General features: G+C 36.1%; 1 protein-coding gene across 1 annotated transcript in view; it reads right to left on the bottom strand.

Moving 5' to 3' along the window:
- The window catches only part of Vps8 (vacuolar protein sorting 8), a 307,518-nt gene that overhangs the window by 231,107 nt on the left and 57,566 nt on the right, over positions 1-18,845 (bottom strand). The window contains exons 15-19 of the mRNA XM_081739543.1: positions 17,466-17,722; positions 11,119-11,299; positions 6,736-6,875; positions 2,852-3,008; positions 1,560-1,673 (exon numbers count right to left, since the gene is read on the bottom strand). Of these exons, the coding sequence (XP_081595669.1) occupies positions 1,560-1,673; positions 2,852-3,008; positions 6,736-6,875; positions 11,119-11,299; positions 17,466-17,722 (849 nt within the window). The remainder of the gene's footprint in view (positions 1-1,559; positions 1,674-2,851; positions 3,009-6,735; positions 6,876-11,118; positions 11,300-17,465; positions 17,723-18,845) is intronic.

Here is an 18,845-nt window from a genome sequence, read left to right as displayed (position 1 = left end):
CCCTCACACACGGTGTTTGTCCACCACAATGCCCACTTGGCGCGAGATGGGATCGAACGAGGGACCCCACGAACCAGAGGTAAATGCTCCTCTACTTAGCCACCGCGCTCCCCAGAGGAGGTGAAATAGATCTGTGTTCAATTTGTTAAGAGAAATTTGACCAGACGAAGACTAAATGAAGGCTGATAGACTGAAATCATAGTCAAGGATAAATACAATTCATTCAACACAAGGCGAACGCCTGTTCTTCCCACTGGTATGTATACAATATATATATTTATCGAATACATTTGAAAGCTACATATGACCCTCACTTCCATCTTGGGACAGGTATTTCAATTGAAATGAAACTTAACAAAAAAAAAAAAAAAAAAAAACTCGATCCAACTGCTAAATAAAGTTTATGTTCAAGAATTCATTTCAAATTATGCTATCGTTATTCTTTGCGACTAATTAAAATCCAGTGTTCAGGCTAACGTTGACTCATGTAGTAGTATTCAGGTAAGTTGTACTTTCTTCATGTTCGGAAGATAGGGAAAGGTTCCAATTCCTTGCAGTCCAACGGCCATACCGTTCAGTATTATTTCATAAATCAGTAGTTTTCAACTTCTTTTAACTGACGACACTCTTTAGTGTACGTTCATCACATGGCGACATACTTACTTCATTTTTTTATTAATATTAATATAAATTATAGTAGTGCAAGACTACAAGTTTCAAGGAAGTAGTACTGAGCGTTGCTGCTACCGCTAGAAACTTTGACTAGTACAGTTTATCTCAAAATTGATTTTAACTAATTACTAAAAGATTCATGATTTTTAAATTCTAAAATTTCGTGACATCCTATGGGACTGCGCAACACATCGGTTGGGAATTACTGTCACAAATAGTTAATCCTTGTCTACTTAAAAAAAAAATCCTCGACCTTAACTAATAAAAATTCTGAACAAGATGTTAATTTAAATTAGGTGGTGGTAGTGAATACGCGATTCAAAATTGTAAAGCATTTAGATTTAAAACCTTTATTCAAAATTAAAACCAGAACAAGTCTACTCATTGGGATTGGATGGATGGATTGCATGAAATGGATGGATTGGATAGGATGGATGGATGGATGGGATAGGTGAATTGGATGGGATGGATGGATTGGATTGGATGGGATGGGATAGATGAATTGGATGGGATGGATGGATTGGATGGGATGGATGGATTGGATAGGATGGATGGATGGATTGGATTGGATGGGATGGATGGATTGGATGGGATGGATTGAATGAGATGGATGGGATAGATGAATTGGATGGGATGGATAGATGGATTGGATGAGATGGATGGATGGATTGGATGGGATAGATGAATTGGATGAGATGGATGGATTGGATGAGATAGATGGATGGATTGGATGAGATGGATGGGATAGATGAATTGAATGGGATGGATGGATTAGATGGATGAATGGATTGATGGATGGGATGGACGGATGGATTAATGGATGGATGAATAAGATACTTGAGTGCGAAACAAAAAAAAGGAAGGAATATTTTTTTAAAAATACTTACATTATTAATTTTCGTTTGAAGCCTCTCTAGCATTAAATTGAAAGCACCTTGAATATCGCCGGCTTTTTCCAACAAGTAGGCAACAGTTTCCATCTGTTCATAGCGTTTGGTGATCTACAAAAAAGGGAACACCAAAATAATAAGATATTACTCAATAACTGACACAATATATAGAATATAGAGGAATTATAAAATAAATTTTATTTAAGAATCTCTTCATGTACTAAAATCATATTCACTGAAAACTGTCCATATACTACTGATGGAAATAACAATCTTATTCTTTGAAAAAAAATATAATTATTAATTCAAGGTTTACCAAAAGAAGAGATTGCTCTTGTAAAATTTAATGTACCAATTATTTATTATAAAAAATCATCTTTATATTAAAAGTATGCCATGTATTACTGTATACAAACAATACTCTACGCTTGTGTTCGTAACCATCACCACATGGATTTACGATAGTGTACTACGCACCACATGGATTTCCTATAAGTATCAGACGACGGACCTCTGGCTCCTCCCACGAAGCACATGATGACATCGGAGCAGCAGCGCCACTGTCTCCAGAACGCCTATACCAAGATGCCTATATAATGGGACGCAGCCGGCAGATCTTTACCAGTTCTCTGATCTCCCCTCTATAGACTTGCAGTGGAGTCCAGGAGGTACCTACCCTTCCCCAAGCGCCTTAGCTTGCAGCGGAGCTAACGGTTTCTATCCTATCCTCTCTTTGCTGCTTGCAGTGGAGCAGCGGGAGAATCATATCACAACCCGGTCAGGCTTGCAGCGGAGCTTGACGGGTATCTTAACCCTCCTCTACTTGCAGTGGAGTAGAGCAGTTACTACAACCCCTCACGTAGTACGCTACTGAGGAATCCTTCGCCCACGCTACTGAGGGACACCCACACTTAAAAAAAAGAGAGATTGTAAATTTTAGTATTTATGAATGCTATTGTAAATATTAGTGGATTTTACTAAAATCGGTAGTGGGCGTCGATTTCGGACGTTCATTTAGTCAACTTAGCTTTACCTATAACCTATATGGGACAGAGTTTTACACTATGATGTAAAATTAACTTGGTAAATTTGATTTCCAATGACCTGCTACAATTACCTGCTAGAATTTCAGCTATGTTTTTGAGAAGCTTCCTAGCGTGGAAAATAACTGACAATAATTACATTTGTAAGTTACTTTTTCCTGGTCTTTCGTACAATTTGAGGTTTGGAATGTTAATTTTAAAATAAGAAATAAAAATTTCTATAAATGATTTATTCAAGCCACTTACCTGTAATGTTTCATCCAGTCTGTAACCTTCGTTGCTCTTAATATAACTATATACTTGTGTAGGATTAAATATACACAGGAGTTCAATGTATCTTTCTACAATATAAGGTTCAATCGCTTGTTCATCTTTACCCTGAGCAAAGGATGCATGAGATTCTCTGGAAACAAACGACAATGTAAAATATATAAATAAGGAAAAATAAAACACAACAATCTAGAATGAACTTACAGATAATTTCTTCTAAGTCACTTCACTTTTGTCTACAAATACTTAAATTATTATCATTATTATTAATAAACTATAACTTTAGTTTCACCTATTGAAAATGCAATTTTGAATTTACGGTTTTTATATTAAGAAGCGAATTATAACAATGAGCTCTTTTTACGATACTGTTTAGCATTCATGTTTGTTTGTGATATGAAATTCGGACTTGTAGAAATGATGTAGACTCGCCGAGAGTATTCTATTATTATGTGTATGGTATCCTAGTATTATGTCCATTATTATACATAAGAACTTCTGGCAATCTCCATTGTCGCCAACTTTCACTATTGTTGCGGCCTTTAAATGAATTGTTTCTATCGTTATGCTATTATAAACACTAAAAATAAATATACTAATAAACAAATAAACTATTACTATTAATTTAAATTTAGGAATGTGTCTAAATATCAATTAATATCGAAATTTTCAATGGGAATCTCCACCTTCATCAGCAGCTTATTTAGGATTAGGAATTAGATTTCTGAGCTTTCGGCATCTAACGCCACGTCACGTATATGAGAGATGACATCCCTCGGTGAGCACACTATCCGATGAAAGGAAAGAAAGAAAGAGGCGTGAGACCAATATGTTAGGTACCATTACGGCATTTGCCTGGGTGAATGAGAGAAACCTAGGAAAAACCTCACTCAAGATGGCTGACCTGAAAAACCTGTTACACTTTTTCGACGGTGTACTCACCGGGAATCGAACCCGGGACCGATCGCACCAAAGGCGAGAGCGTTAGCGACTACGCCACGCGGGACCACGGCAGCTTATTTATTTACATAACACACGCTGGTGTTTTAATCATATTTAATCGTTATATAATGAAAAAAAAAAAAAAAACATTACAGGTTTGGTTAAGTTTACCTGTAACATTCTGAAAACAAAACATATATAATCCCCAAATTGTTTCTATGATGTAAGAGTTTCAAATATACTTATGTTTCAGTTCCAATCACTAACTGGGGAGTCATGTGAATAAAAGACCTAAGTCTAGAAAGCTCCTGATAGGCCTGTTAGGTACAAGGCGACGTAGCGCGCAGACTGCGCGTGAGTCGCTTGGCTGAACGTAGTTCAGCTGGTAGCTAACAGATGGCGCTGGGAGGCCTACAAGGGCTGTTACGCCAAGTGATGATTCATACATTTATTGCTTCCTTCATGTATAGTTTTGTTAAAAGAACTGACCATCCACCTCTTTCATAAAGGCTATAATTCTCGCAATCACACGAAAATTTTAATTCTGGGCTTGAATAAGGAACTCGATGCTATAAGAGATTTACTTATATTTGATTTAATATGAAAAGCACCTTGAATTTAAATCACAATTTCGTTGGTTGGATTGGATTTCAGCATGCCGTACAACAGCGAAGCTATATGGAATGTGAACATACAGTTTAAGGTGCAATCCGAACCACCGTAACGCGTTTAATTTCAAGATTCTCCCACCAGGTGATCCCGCGCACCACAGGTTGACCAGCGGGGAGGGCATTACAAACAAGTACGGATAAGAAGATGGATGATAATATAAATGCAGTGAATGATGATGAAACAATTAGTAGAATGAGAAACTGGAGTAAGAAACCGGCAAAGGTTAAGATAACCCACGGATACGATGATATACGCCACAAGCCTACGTAGTCTTGGATGGAATCCACTACTCTATCGGTGAATACAAGCAAATTTAAATTCGCACGGTATATCTTCCACAATTTTGTTGCCTTCCTAATATTAAAACTAATCACAGACGTTATACTAGCAAACATTTCAATTCCCAAAAAGCGACTGATAGGATTTAGAATTTTGATTTCTGGGCTTTCGGCATCTATGACCATTTAGCCCGTCATGTATGAGAGATGATGTCCCTCGTCGAGCACACTATCCGGGGAAGAAACAAAGGATTGGGGAACGACGGAAGTGGCCTGGCCCACCACCCCGGCACTTGCCTGGTGTGAATGACGAAAACTCAGGAAAACCTTATTCAGGATGGCTGGCCTGAAAAAGCTTTCTACATTTTTTTGACCGAGTGCTCCCACTGGGAATCGAACCCGGAACCGCTCGCACCGAAGGCGAAAGCGTTAGCGACTACGCTACGTAGGACCACATAGTCGATTGATAGATCCGCCTGCCGTCGATATATACGGATGTCCGCCTATACATCCTCACATACTATAAGCTACATCACTACAAAGACGTGTTTTACGATTATAAACAAATAGTGGCAGACGACAGGGACAAACGAAGAGGACACGGAAAGCCACGAAGAAGTCCGACAACCCCTGCACAGGCTCTCCCTCCAAAAGTAAGGCTATATAAGCAAGCGACAAGACCAAGAAGTTATCAGTGCCAGTGCTGATCATTCACCTACAAAACTCTATTCCTGAGGCCGCTATGGAGATATTCTTTAATACCTACTCCCGGAGCTGCTATGAGGTACGGACTATAATCTTTTGAATACCTGCTCCCGGGGTGTTAGAGCTATGGAGTGTAACCTATCCCGTCTGAGGCCGCTGTAGTCAAAGACAAACATCCTTTCTACCCGGAGGCAACATCATATGCAGGAGGGGTTGTTCATAACCTACACTCAGGACCGTATTTAAGTAAGTGCTATTCTGTGCTCGAGCACAGGGCGGCAACATTTTGGAATTTTAAGATTCACAATAGAGTAATATTTAAAACTTGTAAGCCGCAGAGTCCCGCGCAAGCGCAAGAAAGTATGTTAATGTGTTTAATTCGCTTTAATGACACTAGTTACTAATTAGCTAGCTTATCTGATTATTTTTAAAAAGTCATTGTTTCCCACCCCACCTCATGGGGTGAAATGAACATCATAGAAACTGATATCGTGAAATGCACCGACCTCGAAAACTATGAATTCAACGCTAATATCTGTCGTTTTCGATTTCTTTTAAAATCTCGCCCTTTCCCTGGGGGAGTGGAGTATGACCTTGAAGTCGAATTGGTATAAGACTGTCACTATTCATCTCAGCGACCTCACAAACTATGAATTCAACTCTTAATATTGGTCGTTTTCGATTATTTTTAAAATGTCCCCATGTTATTCTTATGGGGACTTTGTACCCCCATATTATAATCATCATTGAGAGAATTAGGCCATTTAAAATTATGTTGTAACTTTTGTAACTGTAATACCTAAACTGCTACTCAACAAGAGCTGGTATGTTTACAAAATCACGGCATGTTTCCTTGTTTGAGACAAAAGTTTGTGCAGGAGGGGAAGAGGGGGCAAATTATTTAGAGCACAAAGGCGCACAATATATAAATACGGGTTTGCCTACACTAAGAGCATTTCAGAGTAATTAAAAACTTAGAGAAAACTCAAACTTTGTATAATAGTTTATGTAATATATTTTTTACATAAAAAGGTGAAGGGTTGAATCCGGAGTAAATCATTTTGACTCTACCTACAGGACATTGCAATATACACTGTCCCAAATCTGATTACTAATGGCAATCTGGTCATCGTTAGACCCAAAGTGGCATAATGTGTGAAACTTAAGACAAAAAATCACAATTAAACAAACTTGAACGACTTTCTAATTGGACAAATTTAAACGACAATTTCAAGATAAAGAAACAAAACACAATGCCTTTACCTATAATCAAACAATCCTTGTAAAAATTGGTATTGTACTTTCGGTTCGGACATTAGTTTTTCTACTATGGTTGGAATACAATGCGGCAAATGAAGACTAACGATCTGTCCAGTTTTCTTGCTGTCGATATCAACTAACTCCTGAAAGTACAAAAAAATAATTTTCAATTGGATTATTTGACTCATGATTACATGGTAAGAACTACCAAATTACATATCACTTACTTAAATTACTATGGTCTCTCTAGAACATTTTATTTAAACTTTCGTTTTTACCTCCAATCTTCTGCAGGAAGTGCAAAGCTGATTGTTGGGAATGAGGCAACAAGGCTTCGGACTCACAACACTGGCACATGCCTCTATTTAGAATATTGGTTGCTAGGATAGATACTGTGTACACAAATCATGGAGAATCGCAAACAGATCAAGATGGATTAGGACTCATGGGATCTCATATGTTCACTCACGCAGTGGAATTTCTATCCTTCGTATGTTAATATAGTTGTATGAGAATTAGTTGGAGGACGATTAGAATCAGATAATCGTATATGGAATGTAGAAGTAGATTTAGGATTTAGATTTCTGACTTTCGGCATCTCTAGCCATGTTAGCCCGTAACGTTTGAGGGATGGCGTCCCTCGGCGAACACACTGTCTGGGGAAAGGGAAGGAAGGAAAAAAAAAATGAAATGAAATCTTTGAGTTTTATGTCCCACGGTTATGCCGGTCAAGCTAAAGGAGACGGTGATGATGAGTAATGAATGAAAATGGTGGAATGAAGAAAGTGTGAGGGAGGAAAAGGGAGAATCCCGAGGAAACCCACGCACACGCCGTGGCCTAGGATCTATATCTTAGGTACTACCCCAGCATTTGCTTGGTGTGATTGACGAAAACCCAGGAAAATCTCATTCTGGATGGCTCGCCTGAAAAATCTTTTCACTTTTTCGACCGAGTGTCCCCCACCGATAATGTGGAAGTAAGAGAATAAAGTATCTCTTGAGTAAATAGTGTGTTGTTGTTTAGTTTTGTACAGATGCTTAAGCCTAACTCGGAAAGAAATCTGTGGCACAGAAGTAGATTATATGTTCCTTCTCCAAACCTAATATTGGCTTAGGCTTACTCTAAAATTGCATAGTTTTTTTTTTTTTTTTTTTTTTTGTTGTTGTTGTTGTTGTTGTTGTTGTGCTCCTGGGCAAAGTTTTGGGCAACATGATAACAACGAAAGATTACAGAACAAATCAGAAGAGAACACTGGGACGAAGTTCTGTAATTTTGCAGTGCTTATAATAGATTGTTTCTCTACATCATCTCCTCAGGTATTCTGAAGAAAGAATCTAAGTACATTCTGAAATATTGGCAAAGAATACTATTCATCACAATTTTTAAACACTATAGTGACAAAAAAAAAAAAATCTTTAAGTTTTACATCCCAGGGTTATGCCGGCTAGACTAAAGGAGACGGTGATGATGAGAAATAAACGAAATGTGGAATGAAGAAAGTGGAAGGAAACTGGAGAACCTCGAGAAAACCCACGCACACGGTCTTTGTCCACCACAAAGTTCACTTGGCACGAGCTGGGATCGAACCCAGGATCCTAGAAATGCATAACTGCATAAAGGATCGAACCTGGGTCTCCAGTTTACAGTACCATACCAAAATATCAGTCAGTGACGTAAGTTTACAGTAACCACTTCGAAGCCACAGACGAAGACAAGAGGACCTAAAACTATAAGAAGACTTCAAAAAGTAAGACGCTCTCAAAGATAAGCTTTTCTACATCTACATAAAGTAAAAGTTAAATTGAGAGGAAGCTGTTTATATTACTTCTTCCATTGCTTGTTTACTTTTGGGCAATGAAGTTTTTTTTTTCTTCTATGGTAAACAATATTTATCTTAAGAGAATATTCAGATTTATTTTTGAAATTGTTAATAACCTTAACTTTATTCACAGTATGCTGTGTATCATTTAAATGTTCTGACAAACCTGAGTAGGAACAACTGTCTTCCAAGTTATTTTTTTGTTCCTTCATCTTAGAGTGCATGTTGCGTTTTATTTCGTTGCATCAACAAATTTCCTTATGGATTGCTGAATGAACTTTCAGAATTACTTAAACTATTTTCAGTTTATGGATGGTTGGAATCTGGTTTGATATCGTACGTTGAAAATATCTTTGCGATATTTTCTGTGATGTATTTCTCTTCAGTCAACGCCAACTACAATACGATACCAATCCGTTCTTCAAGTGAATCTCGTTCTTAAGTGTATGATACCTGCCGGATTTTTTTTCTTTTTCTGTGCACTCGATTTCATGTTATATAATAGGTACGTCTTTCCACTAACCATGGTATATTTTTTTATTTTGTTACAGATGGTGACAGCGTAGTGGTTTGAGGAAATATCATCTGCAGAAATAAAGTGTCCAGCCATAATGACAGATGGTAGTGTAATTGCAATCCTGGATAAGAATTAAGGTGTAGGCAGTGGAACGGTGTGAATGAGCACGTGGAGCGTCCTGTCCAGAAATCTACATACCTCATACATGTTTACGGTCTCCAAGTCATCTCAGTGCAAATAAGGCGGTGGTGCAGGTAGTTTCCAATTTGGCGTGAGAGTGATATTGACGAGAATTGTGGAAGACAAGCATCGACATCCAGTATTGCGAAGAATGTTGAACAGGTGAAGAAGCTTATTCAAGTAAACACCTTTCACCTATTCTCTGCCTTGAAAAAGTGTTTGGGCGGAAAGTGTTTTACAAGCAACGAAGAGGTGAAAACCGACGTTCACCAGTTGCGAGGACACGAGGTTTTATTAACAGGCGTTCTTCAAGCTAGTGAAGTGTGTGATGAAAAAAGTAACACATTGAGTTTTACGTCCTACAGTTATACCGGCTAGGCTAAAAGAGACGGTGATGATGAGAAATGAATGAAATGGTGGAATGAAGAAAGTGGAAGGAAACGGGAGGATCCCGAGAAAACCCACGAGCATGGTGTTTGTCCACTACAAAGTCCACACGGCGCGAGCTGGGATCGAACCAGGGACGTCATGCACCACAGGTGAACGCTCTACCACTGAGCCACCGCGGTCCTGAAGTGTGTAATGACAAGTGTCTAACTGTCAATTATAACTATGTAAAGAAATAATGGACTTATGTACCTACTGCCATACCAAACACAAATGTTTTAGAGTAACTATACAGACAATACCAGCATAGCAAACTTATTTATGGTACCCATCGCACAAAAAATTAAAGAAGACTGTATAAATAACGTAATAATCCTTGAAGTGAAAGTTTTAGTATCTGCACACATCTCCGATAGTGAGAAGTTCGTTTATTAAACTCTCGTTTATTTCCAACTAACTATCCGCCAACATCCAGTTACGAAGATCAAATCTTTCGTGCATTGTAGAGTGGAAAATGAGATGGGAAGACTAGAAGGTAGCATGTACATATATGAATGAAAGGAAGAACAGTACAAAAAGACCTACTATCCTTTTTTACATTGATTATAAAAATCATTTAGATTTTCTGCACTGTATTATGAAATATCCCGCTATTTTTTAAAAATATTTTATTACATCTTATAATATTCTTACTTTGTGTATCTAGTCTGGCAAACTATTTAACACATTAAGGGCCAAGCATCAAAATCTGATGTTTTATTCTGAGGCCAGCAGCGTGCACTGGCCTCTTGAAAAGTACCAACGTGTGCATAACCTATAAATGCATGATGCTTAAAATGTTACATAATTCCATCGTGTTCTATCCCTTTAATCAGTGCCTTCTAAAAACCTGTTAAACTGCACTCATTGTTAGAATCTTCTTTCCCATGGAACTATCCAAAAATAATGAAACATTAATTGTTGGAAAAATTAGTTATGGTTGAAGGTAATACCAAAAATTCTAGAAAAACTGATTTCTTTCTCACACTTCAGCAACCTTTCCTTAAAAGAAACATGATGTGTCACTTTAATATTAACACTTAGCTAGTAAGGGTACATATTTTGTCAAGAAAAGGAGACAAAAGTGTAGAAAGTAATCAGTTTTTTCTTTCTTTAATTTTAATTTTTTTCCAACCTCAACTAATTTTTCCGACGGTTGATATTTCAACAATTCTTGTAGAATAGTTTAACAGTAAATACGATCTTAGCAATGAGTTAGTGATGAAAGGGTTAGGGCACGCACAAATTATTTAAATAAATAAATAAATAAATAAATACGGAAGGAAGGAAGGAAGAAAGGATAGGGTAGGGTAGGGTAGGGTAGGGTGGGTAGGTAGGTAGGTAGGTAGGTAAGTAGGTAGGTAGGTAGGTAGATAGGTAGTACTAGTATTTAATATACAGCAAGATACTGATTTTTTAACATACATTACAGTAGATACTTACTTGAATATTTTCTATTATTTGATTTTCTATCCTGGGTTTTTCCATGTAATTAGTAAATAATACTAATATGTTTCGAAGGTAAGAAAAAACTTGAGGTTTTCTCAATGGATCATGTAAGTAACAATAAAGTATCTTGTGATATTCTTGTCTCTTCTCATACAATAATTCGCATACACGAAAACTGCAAAAGAAAAATAATTTTAGGAAAACAAAGTTTCTAGCTAATCGAAATTTTAAAAAGATTAGTATAAGACAAAATGCTCTTCCTCACTCAAATCAATGTTACAACTAACATCTTCGCTTCCGTTGTAAAACAACTTAATTTTTATAGCTATACGTGAAAATGAAGAATGAAATTATTTTTCTTTATACTATATCCCCCATAGGTATGAATTCGATTGAATTCATAGAATGGATATATATATATACGATTAGACTGAGAATTAAACTCAAGTCTTTGGTTTACTGTGCCGGTGTGGAGATCACTTCACTTCAAGGTTTGTTCTCTGACCAGCGACGAATCTCCATTTCTGACGTTGAATATTTTTCATTCACATCATGTCAATTGCACAACCATCTGTTGTGTTGAAAATCTATGTTTATATTAATAATCACCTCTGGCGACTGAAATAGATTTTATTAAATATTAAACAAGAGATACAAGAGATTGTACCGTTTACTAAACATTGTTAGGGTCATCAAGTCTAGGACGCTCAGGTGGGTAGGTCATGTACCTAGCATAGAAGAAAGTACAACACTTTCAAAAGTTTTAACTGGAAATCCAATCGGAAAACGGCCATTATGAAGAACTAGGCTCAGATGAGAGGACAATATTAAGATGGATCTCGCAGAAATAGGGAATATAAAGCAGAAACTGGATCCAGCTGTCTAAGGACAGAAGTCAATGGAGAGCTTTTGTGAATGCGGCATTGCACCCCCTGTTCCATAGGCTATAGAGTTAGTTAGTTATTTAGTTTTTATACAAGAGGAATCAACCGGGTGCAGTTTTACTTTTTCACCGTACGAATTTTCACTGCATACTTGAATTTTTCAGTACTTTCACCCTACTCAGACGTTGAAGACAGTAGACGCAGCATAAGACCCGCTCAAAACAGAAGTACAATAATTTTGTATTGAAGTTAAATGCTTTTCCTCCTATTGAAAACACACGAACATCACTTATTTACAAAATAAGTTCTCTATATCTATGCGGAATGCAGAGAGAATGCTTTGTGAAGGAAGATGAAAACTAAAGACGTGTTATATAATGATTACTCTTAAAACTGTTCTTGACTTATCCTAGCGTTCGTATGTTTAATCTACTGTACAAACATGACCAATACTACGCATAATACTACGAACTAATGCATTTTTAGCGTGGTGACATATAGGAGGTGAACGACATTCATATATTTCCGGTACATTGCACCAGATACGTTATTTGCATTGGTAAAATCAGGTTGTGCATCAAGTGCCAAGACGATAGTACAAAAATGAGGAATTAAAATGTTTTAACGCGAAATGGAATTCAAAAGATGGTTTGAAAAAAGAAAGAAAAACAAGTGCTGAAGTTTAATACTGTGTTCTATCATGTAATATTTGAATATCATCTTTTGTTGCATCTTAAGGGATTGTAGAAGCTATGTTCTTATTTGCATATAATAAAGTTTGGTACTGGTTTGATTCCCGTAGTTTGCATTTTACTTTCCCTATCATGTTTTTCGGCGCGATATAAATATATATATATATATATATATACGATCCTAACAATTTTTGTTCATTATACACGGTTCGAAAGAAAAACCTGACGGTTTTCAAATTGAAATTATGACTAGACTGATTATTTTACATATGATACTTTATTTTCCAATTGCTAGGCCTATAACTCGAAGTATTTTGCTCACAACAACTAGTTATAAAACATTTCACTCCTACTTTTTGAATATTACGTTTTTCAGATGATTTACTCAATATTCTCCGGAGTTCAAACAGTACGCGGTTTTCGTCAAGGTGCCTTCTTTAGACTACAAGCTTTTTTTCCGGAAGTTCGTAACCCACAGCAGTGTTGTGTAGTAGCATGGAACATTCTGATTCCGATGAATGTTGAATTGCTGGCGAAATACATGCTGGATAACATTCACTGACTATTTTTTTTTCTCGACTTCTCCATGATGAATGTTATTGGATGTTCTGTTAATGAACGCTTCATGGCGACTAAAATTATTTGAGCTGACTACGATGTCACAGTCAAGCTCAACAGGTCTCTACATAAATAACTTTTTTAAAAAAGACATAAAAAAGAAAAGAAAAATAAAAGCTTTCAGTTACGCCAATCCTGAATATGTCTCTTAGGCATGGGAAAACATCTATAAAAAAAAAGTAAAAAGTTAATTTTCAAAAAGGTATGTGTGGTATGTTTCATAACTAATTGTTATAAGAAAACACTGAGTCATAGTTCAATTGGGAAATATAAGATCATATGTAAAATAATCAGTCTGGTGAAGTTTTTCTGTTGGACCCTGTATATGTTTAAAGTTCTAAAACGAAATAACAAATATCGTCTTACTTCAAATTATCTTGGCTCTTCCATGGAGCATTGTTCACTAAGGGTAAAAATAAGAGTACTGAAAACTCCATGGAAATATAAAGAATTGACTTATCGATGAATAGTACCAGTAGTGACGATGCACACTTTGTTTTTTCTATTGTTCTTTACTGTGCTTCTATTTTTACTGCTCTTCCCGGGTGAGTCCGTTACTTTACATTTCCTCAATATTTTTATTACACTTACTATTTTTATCCTCCGTAAACAAATAAACAGACAAGAAAGCCTCAACTGAGAGCATAAGGCTGGAAAGTGCAATTAGGAATTTGAAGTAAATGAAAACATTGTGAAAACTCCCAAGCCTTAGTGTACTGTTTAAAATAATAAATGTTCAAATAATGAAAATGAAGTCATACAGAAATCAATCATGTCTCTATTTAATATGACACTGTATGATGCTTTAAAAAATAAAATAAAAAAAAACGCAATTTTTAATAGATTATTTTCACACTGAACTTTTAAAGTAATATAGTTACTTAAGGAATGTACGAAGATGATACAGAAAGTAATGCCTCCAAGCCAATAGTACTACAAACCTTCTGAACTGTTTATCATTATGATGTTTAAGCTATCGAATGTCACTTGTTTCGTCTTCCTATCTCTTCTAGTAACAGAGTAATGGAGCAATCCACGGCATCTTGTGGTGACATCCGGTTGAAACAGCGGCGAGGTGTCATTGAATCATTGACTGCGGAAGATTGTGCGCCCAGGAAAATTCATCGCCGGCGATGAGTCGTGATACACCATTACGACCCGGAAACGGAGCGTCAGTCTATGGAATACCACCACATGTTCTCTCCTCCACCAGAAACATTCAAAGTTGTCCTATCTGCTGGCAAAGTGTTGACATTCTACCTCACCTTACCTATCGTCCTGATCTTGCGCCATGCGACTTTTGGCTCTTCCTAAAACTTAAGAATCATCTTAAGGGCCAATGCTACAGTTGTGACGCAGAGGTGGAAGCAACAGTTCGGTAATGGTATCGCCAGAAGCCACCACAATTCTTCGCCGACGGCATGAAAAAACCTTGTTTCGCGTTGGCGCAAATGTGTTGCCCGTAATGAGGAGTATGGAAAATGATGCCACTATTTGTAGCTGACATTGCAAGCTTTCCACTGATACCTGTATCGGTGCTATCTGTCAAACACAAATAAAGATATCACCTAGGAGACATTACTTTCTGAATCACCCTCGTAACTAAAGAATATTTAAATTTTTCAAACTTACCTCCATCTTCCAGAAGACAGATGGGGTACACGAAGATCTACAATATTTCAGACTACTTGATATTTCTTATTCCAGCAGTTTTTTTTTTTTAATACATATTTCTATTTCTTATGTATTTTATTATTGAGATTAGTAATGCGTATGTATCTTCTGTCACACGTACTCAAAAATTTTGTAATGGACCCGTTTGGTCTCCATTACAGAATAAGATTATTTTTCCTATAATACGACCTTATTGTTTATCTTTACCATTACCAAAAGTTTATCAGTTATTGTTAGTATTGCATTTATGCTATTATTTTTGTTTATTTCGTTGTATAAGTTAATGTTGGATTATAACTAATCTGCGCCATCGGTGTACTGGCATTAATGGCCGCGAAATTATAGCCAGTTGTATTCTTTTTCCTCTGTTGAATTGAGATTTTCCGCTGTTTATATTATTAGTGATTGAAAAAAAAAATAGATGTGTGTATATAATAATGTATTTCAGAAGGAAAGAAACTTAAATATGTCGTACTACATCCAATAGTCTGGAATCCATGAGGATTCCGTAACTGGATTCTCTTCTCTCTCCTGTTTATAAATAACGTCTTTTGCATCAGGAAGAATAAGGAATACGTATTACTAAGTTCACAACAAAAGAGCCAACAGATGCCTACACACATTCATACTTGTTTAATCGGTTATTATATATGTATGCTTTTGCCATCTCAAATGATTCAGTTTGCTTCCTGTAATTAAATGATCATCCTTCTGCTGTTAATATAAATATAATATGTATGTTTATTGATATATACAATATGTTTTGATGAAACACGTCGATTTAAAGGATTAAATATGCATTGGAATACAATGACGTAACTAAAATGTTAATTATGTGTATTGGAGGATGAGTCATCTAAAACACGAATACTGTTATAACTTAGATGCTAATGTGAATAAGTTTGGAGATATGTATGAATGTGCACACTATTATAATCTACTGGCATAACCGTGTTAACTGTAGCCGATATGATGAGATGGCAGCAGTTGAGTCCTATATACAGTGACGGTAATAAAGGCAGCCCAATAATCCGTGGTTGTATTTGATTTCCATCGTTATCTTACGGAACGCACTGTGTATTCATTCCTGGTGTACTTTATTCAATTCTAGTTTCCTGTTTCCCTTCCTTGTTAGTCTGTCCTACGTTGGCAACGAACCAGCTCTCGGAAGTCCGATGCTCTAATGTTAACCGAGCGATATTTCTAGCTGATCGTACAATAAGCAACACATATTGTGGGATTGCCTGCGCCGTATCAGAACGGCGGAAGAAAGGGCACTACAATTTTTGACCTGGAAGTAGGCTTCACAACAGAATTTATAAAATATACTTACAGCTTTTCAATGATATTGACTTACTTGCATTTAAACACTTTTCTTTCTTAAGTGCACTTAAGTAACTCACAACTTTTTCCACTTTAAAAATATGTATACTATTGTCTACCAAAAAAATAATTTTGAAATATCATTGTTTACTGATCGTTTTTAAATTTATTAAGACCGAATTAATTCAATTTATTCACACACCACCATCTTACTTTTTTGTGTTTACTTCTTACCAAATCACAGTTGGTAATTCGCAACTGGAAATTATTTCACCTTTGTTGATGTTTCTCTGTAGTGCGTAAAATAAAATTTTTTTGAGTACGTTTGACAGAAGATACACATACATCTAAGAAATCTCAAGAATAACATATGTAAGAAATAGGAAAATGTGAACAAGAAAATTAGGAGAGCCAAAAATGGATCAAAAGATTGCGATCTTGGCCAACAATTAGTTTTTGGATGAGGTGCCACAACATTTTCGAACGGCTCCTAAATCAAGTTTTCGCACTTTCTACGGAGTAAGCATATCATACTGAGTTAACTGATAGTTTGGGTTTGGCTACACTATATATAGTTTTCCAGATATAAGTCCTATAAAAAAATATATTGGATCTTTTTTTTTTTTTTTCAAAAAAGTAGCATTATTTACCATAGGCGCCGACTTGAAGAAAATTTGGGGGGGGGAGCAAACAATCAATCATATTCAGCCGTTTTTTATCAACTGCTTGATGAAGGTCCCCTCCCCCTTTGAGATCTCGGTCCACTACATCCGCTACGTTGCGAAATTTACGACCTACATAAAATTTGCCTAAAAGCATTAAAACAAATTCAAGTTCAAAATTTGGGAACTTCACTGCCAGGTTGCGCGCTGCCAGTTTAATTTTTGATAGTTCTTCCTCGGCTGGATTATATTGGGTGGGCGAGAACCCCATCTTTAAATATTGGTGGGGCCAAAAGTGTCCTTCCCCCCTCCCCCCCAAGTCGACGCCTATGATATTTACTATAAGAAGAACAAAAACCGAGTAATTTTTTCAAATAATACAGAATCTATGCACTTTACCTGTCTTCAGGGAACATGGAGGTAAGGGTAACAAATTGAATTATTATTTCTACTTGCTCTTTCTACTTTGTCTAACACTGATAACTTACAATTTGGCTTTCTCCGATAACTCCAACAAGCGGTCCTGATTATAGTGATGAAGTCCTCCAGCTCGAAGGAGTTCAAGTAAAGCTTGTTGCCTTTCTTCATGATGGCCTAGTCCACCTTCCCGTTCACTCTCGTTTAAATCACTTCCTGTCAGAAACTCCACCACCTGCTCAAACAGCTGAGTTTCCACTTGGAGCCCTGACGCAGGTTTCGCTAGCTGTCGAGCCAGAAAAGTAAACAACGAACCCACTTGACTCGGCTGAAAAATATAATAATAATAATAATAATAATAATAATAATAATAATAATAATAATAATAATAATAATAATAATAAATAATTTACGAATGTTTGTTTTATTATAAAATAAAATGAAACCTATCTATGTTAACTATAATTAGTTATATTTAAAAAGGGCCAACTTACAGAAAATAAGCGTACAGTGGACCATCGGTTTACAAACCCAATCGGTTCTTGAACAATTATGTTTACGATCAAGTTTTGTGACTAGTTTTTCCCTCGACTTAGGAGCAATATTTCGGAATACGAAAGCACACACAAGCCTGTACTGACAATTCCACGCATCCAGTAGTGTTTTTGCTCATTAGCCGTAAATACTATTTGTCAGGGTTCTAAGTTGAAGAATTACTTTTAGTCCTCATAATATTTTTAGTTTAGTGTTACTTAGTTGTCATTAAAAAGGATAATATTATTTTCATTATATATTCTTTATTACACGATTAAAAATATATAACTCATCCTTCGATATACGGACCGCTTTAACGGATATCAAAAGCAACGGTCAAAATTTGGAGCAACCTATTCAGATTGAAAGTCCTGATTTTAAACTAAAAATGTTGTAAGTTTTAATTTTAAATTAAAATGTTGTAAATTCTGGTTTTAAAGTAAAAATGTTGTAAGTTCTGATTTTAAACTAAAGTGTTGTAAGTTCTGATTTTAAACAAAAAAATGTTGTAAGTTCTGATTTTAAATTGAAATATTGTAAGTTCTGATTTTAAACTAAAATGTAAATTCTGATTTTAAGCTTTAAAATGTTGTAAATTCTGATGTTAAACTTAAAAATGTTGTAAGTTCTGATCTCAAACTAAAATGTTATAAGTTCTGATTTTAAACTAAAAAATGTTGAATGCACTTTTTATTTTCCTCTTTCTTTTGTCATGTAATTGTTGATATTAGCCACTGTAGACTTAATGTCGGGACTTATGAACAATCGGCAACATCGGACCGCTCTCGCTCTCTTTTGGTTTATTAAAACGAGGCATGAGTATACTTACAGTAACACTTTCTGTGGCTAGAATGGATTACTTTCAACGGAAAAAGAATATTTTCGGTTAACGAAGTGTTACAGAACGGATTAAGTTC

The sequence above is a fragment of the Thermobia domestica genome, chromosome 2 (genome assembly GCF_964235325.1).
Source record: "Thermobia domestica chromosome 2, izTheDome1.hap1.1, whole genome shotgun sequence".
NCBI classification, from domain to species: domain Eukaryota; kingdom Metazoa; phylum Arthropoda; class Insecta; order Zygentoma; family Lepismatidae; genus Thermobia; species Thermobia domestica.
Note: the sequence above shows the minus strand (reverse complement) of the source record. Positions and strands in the feature narration are given on the sequence as shown.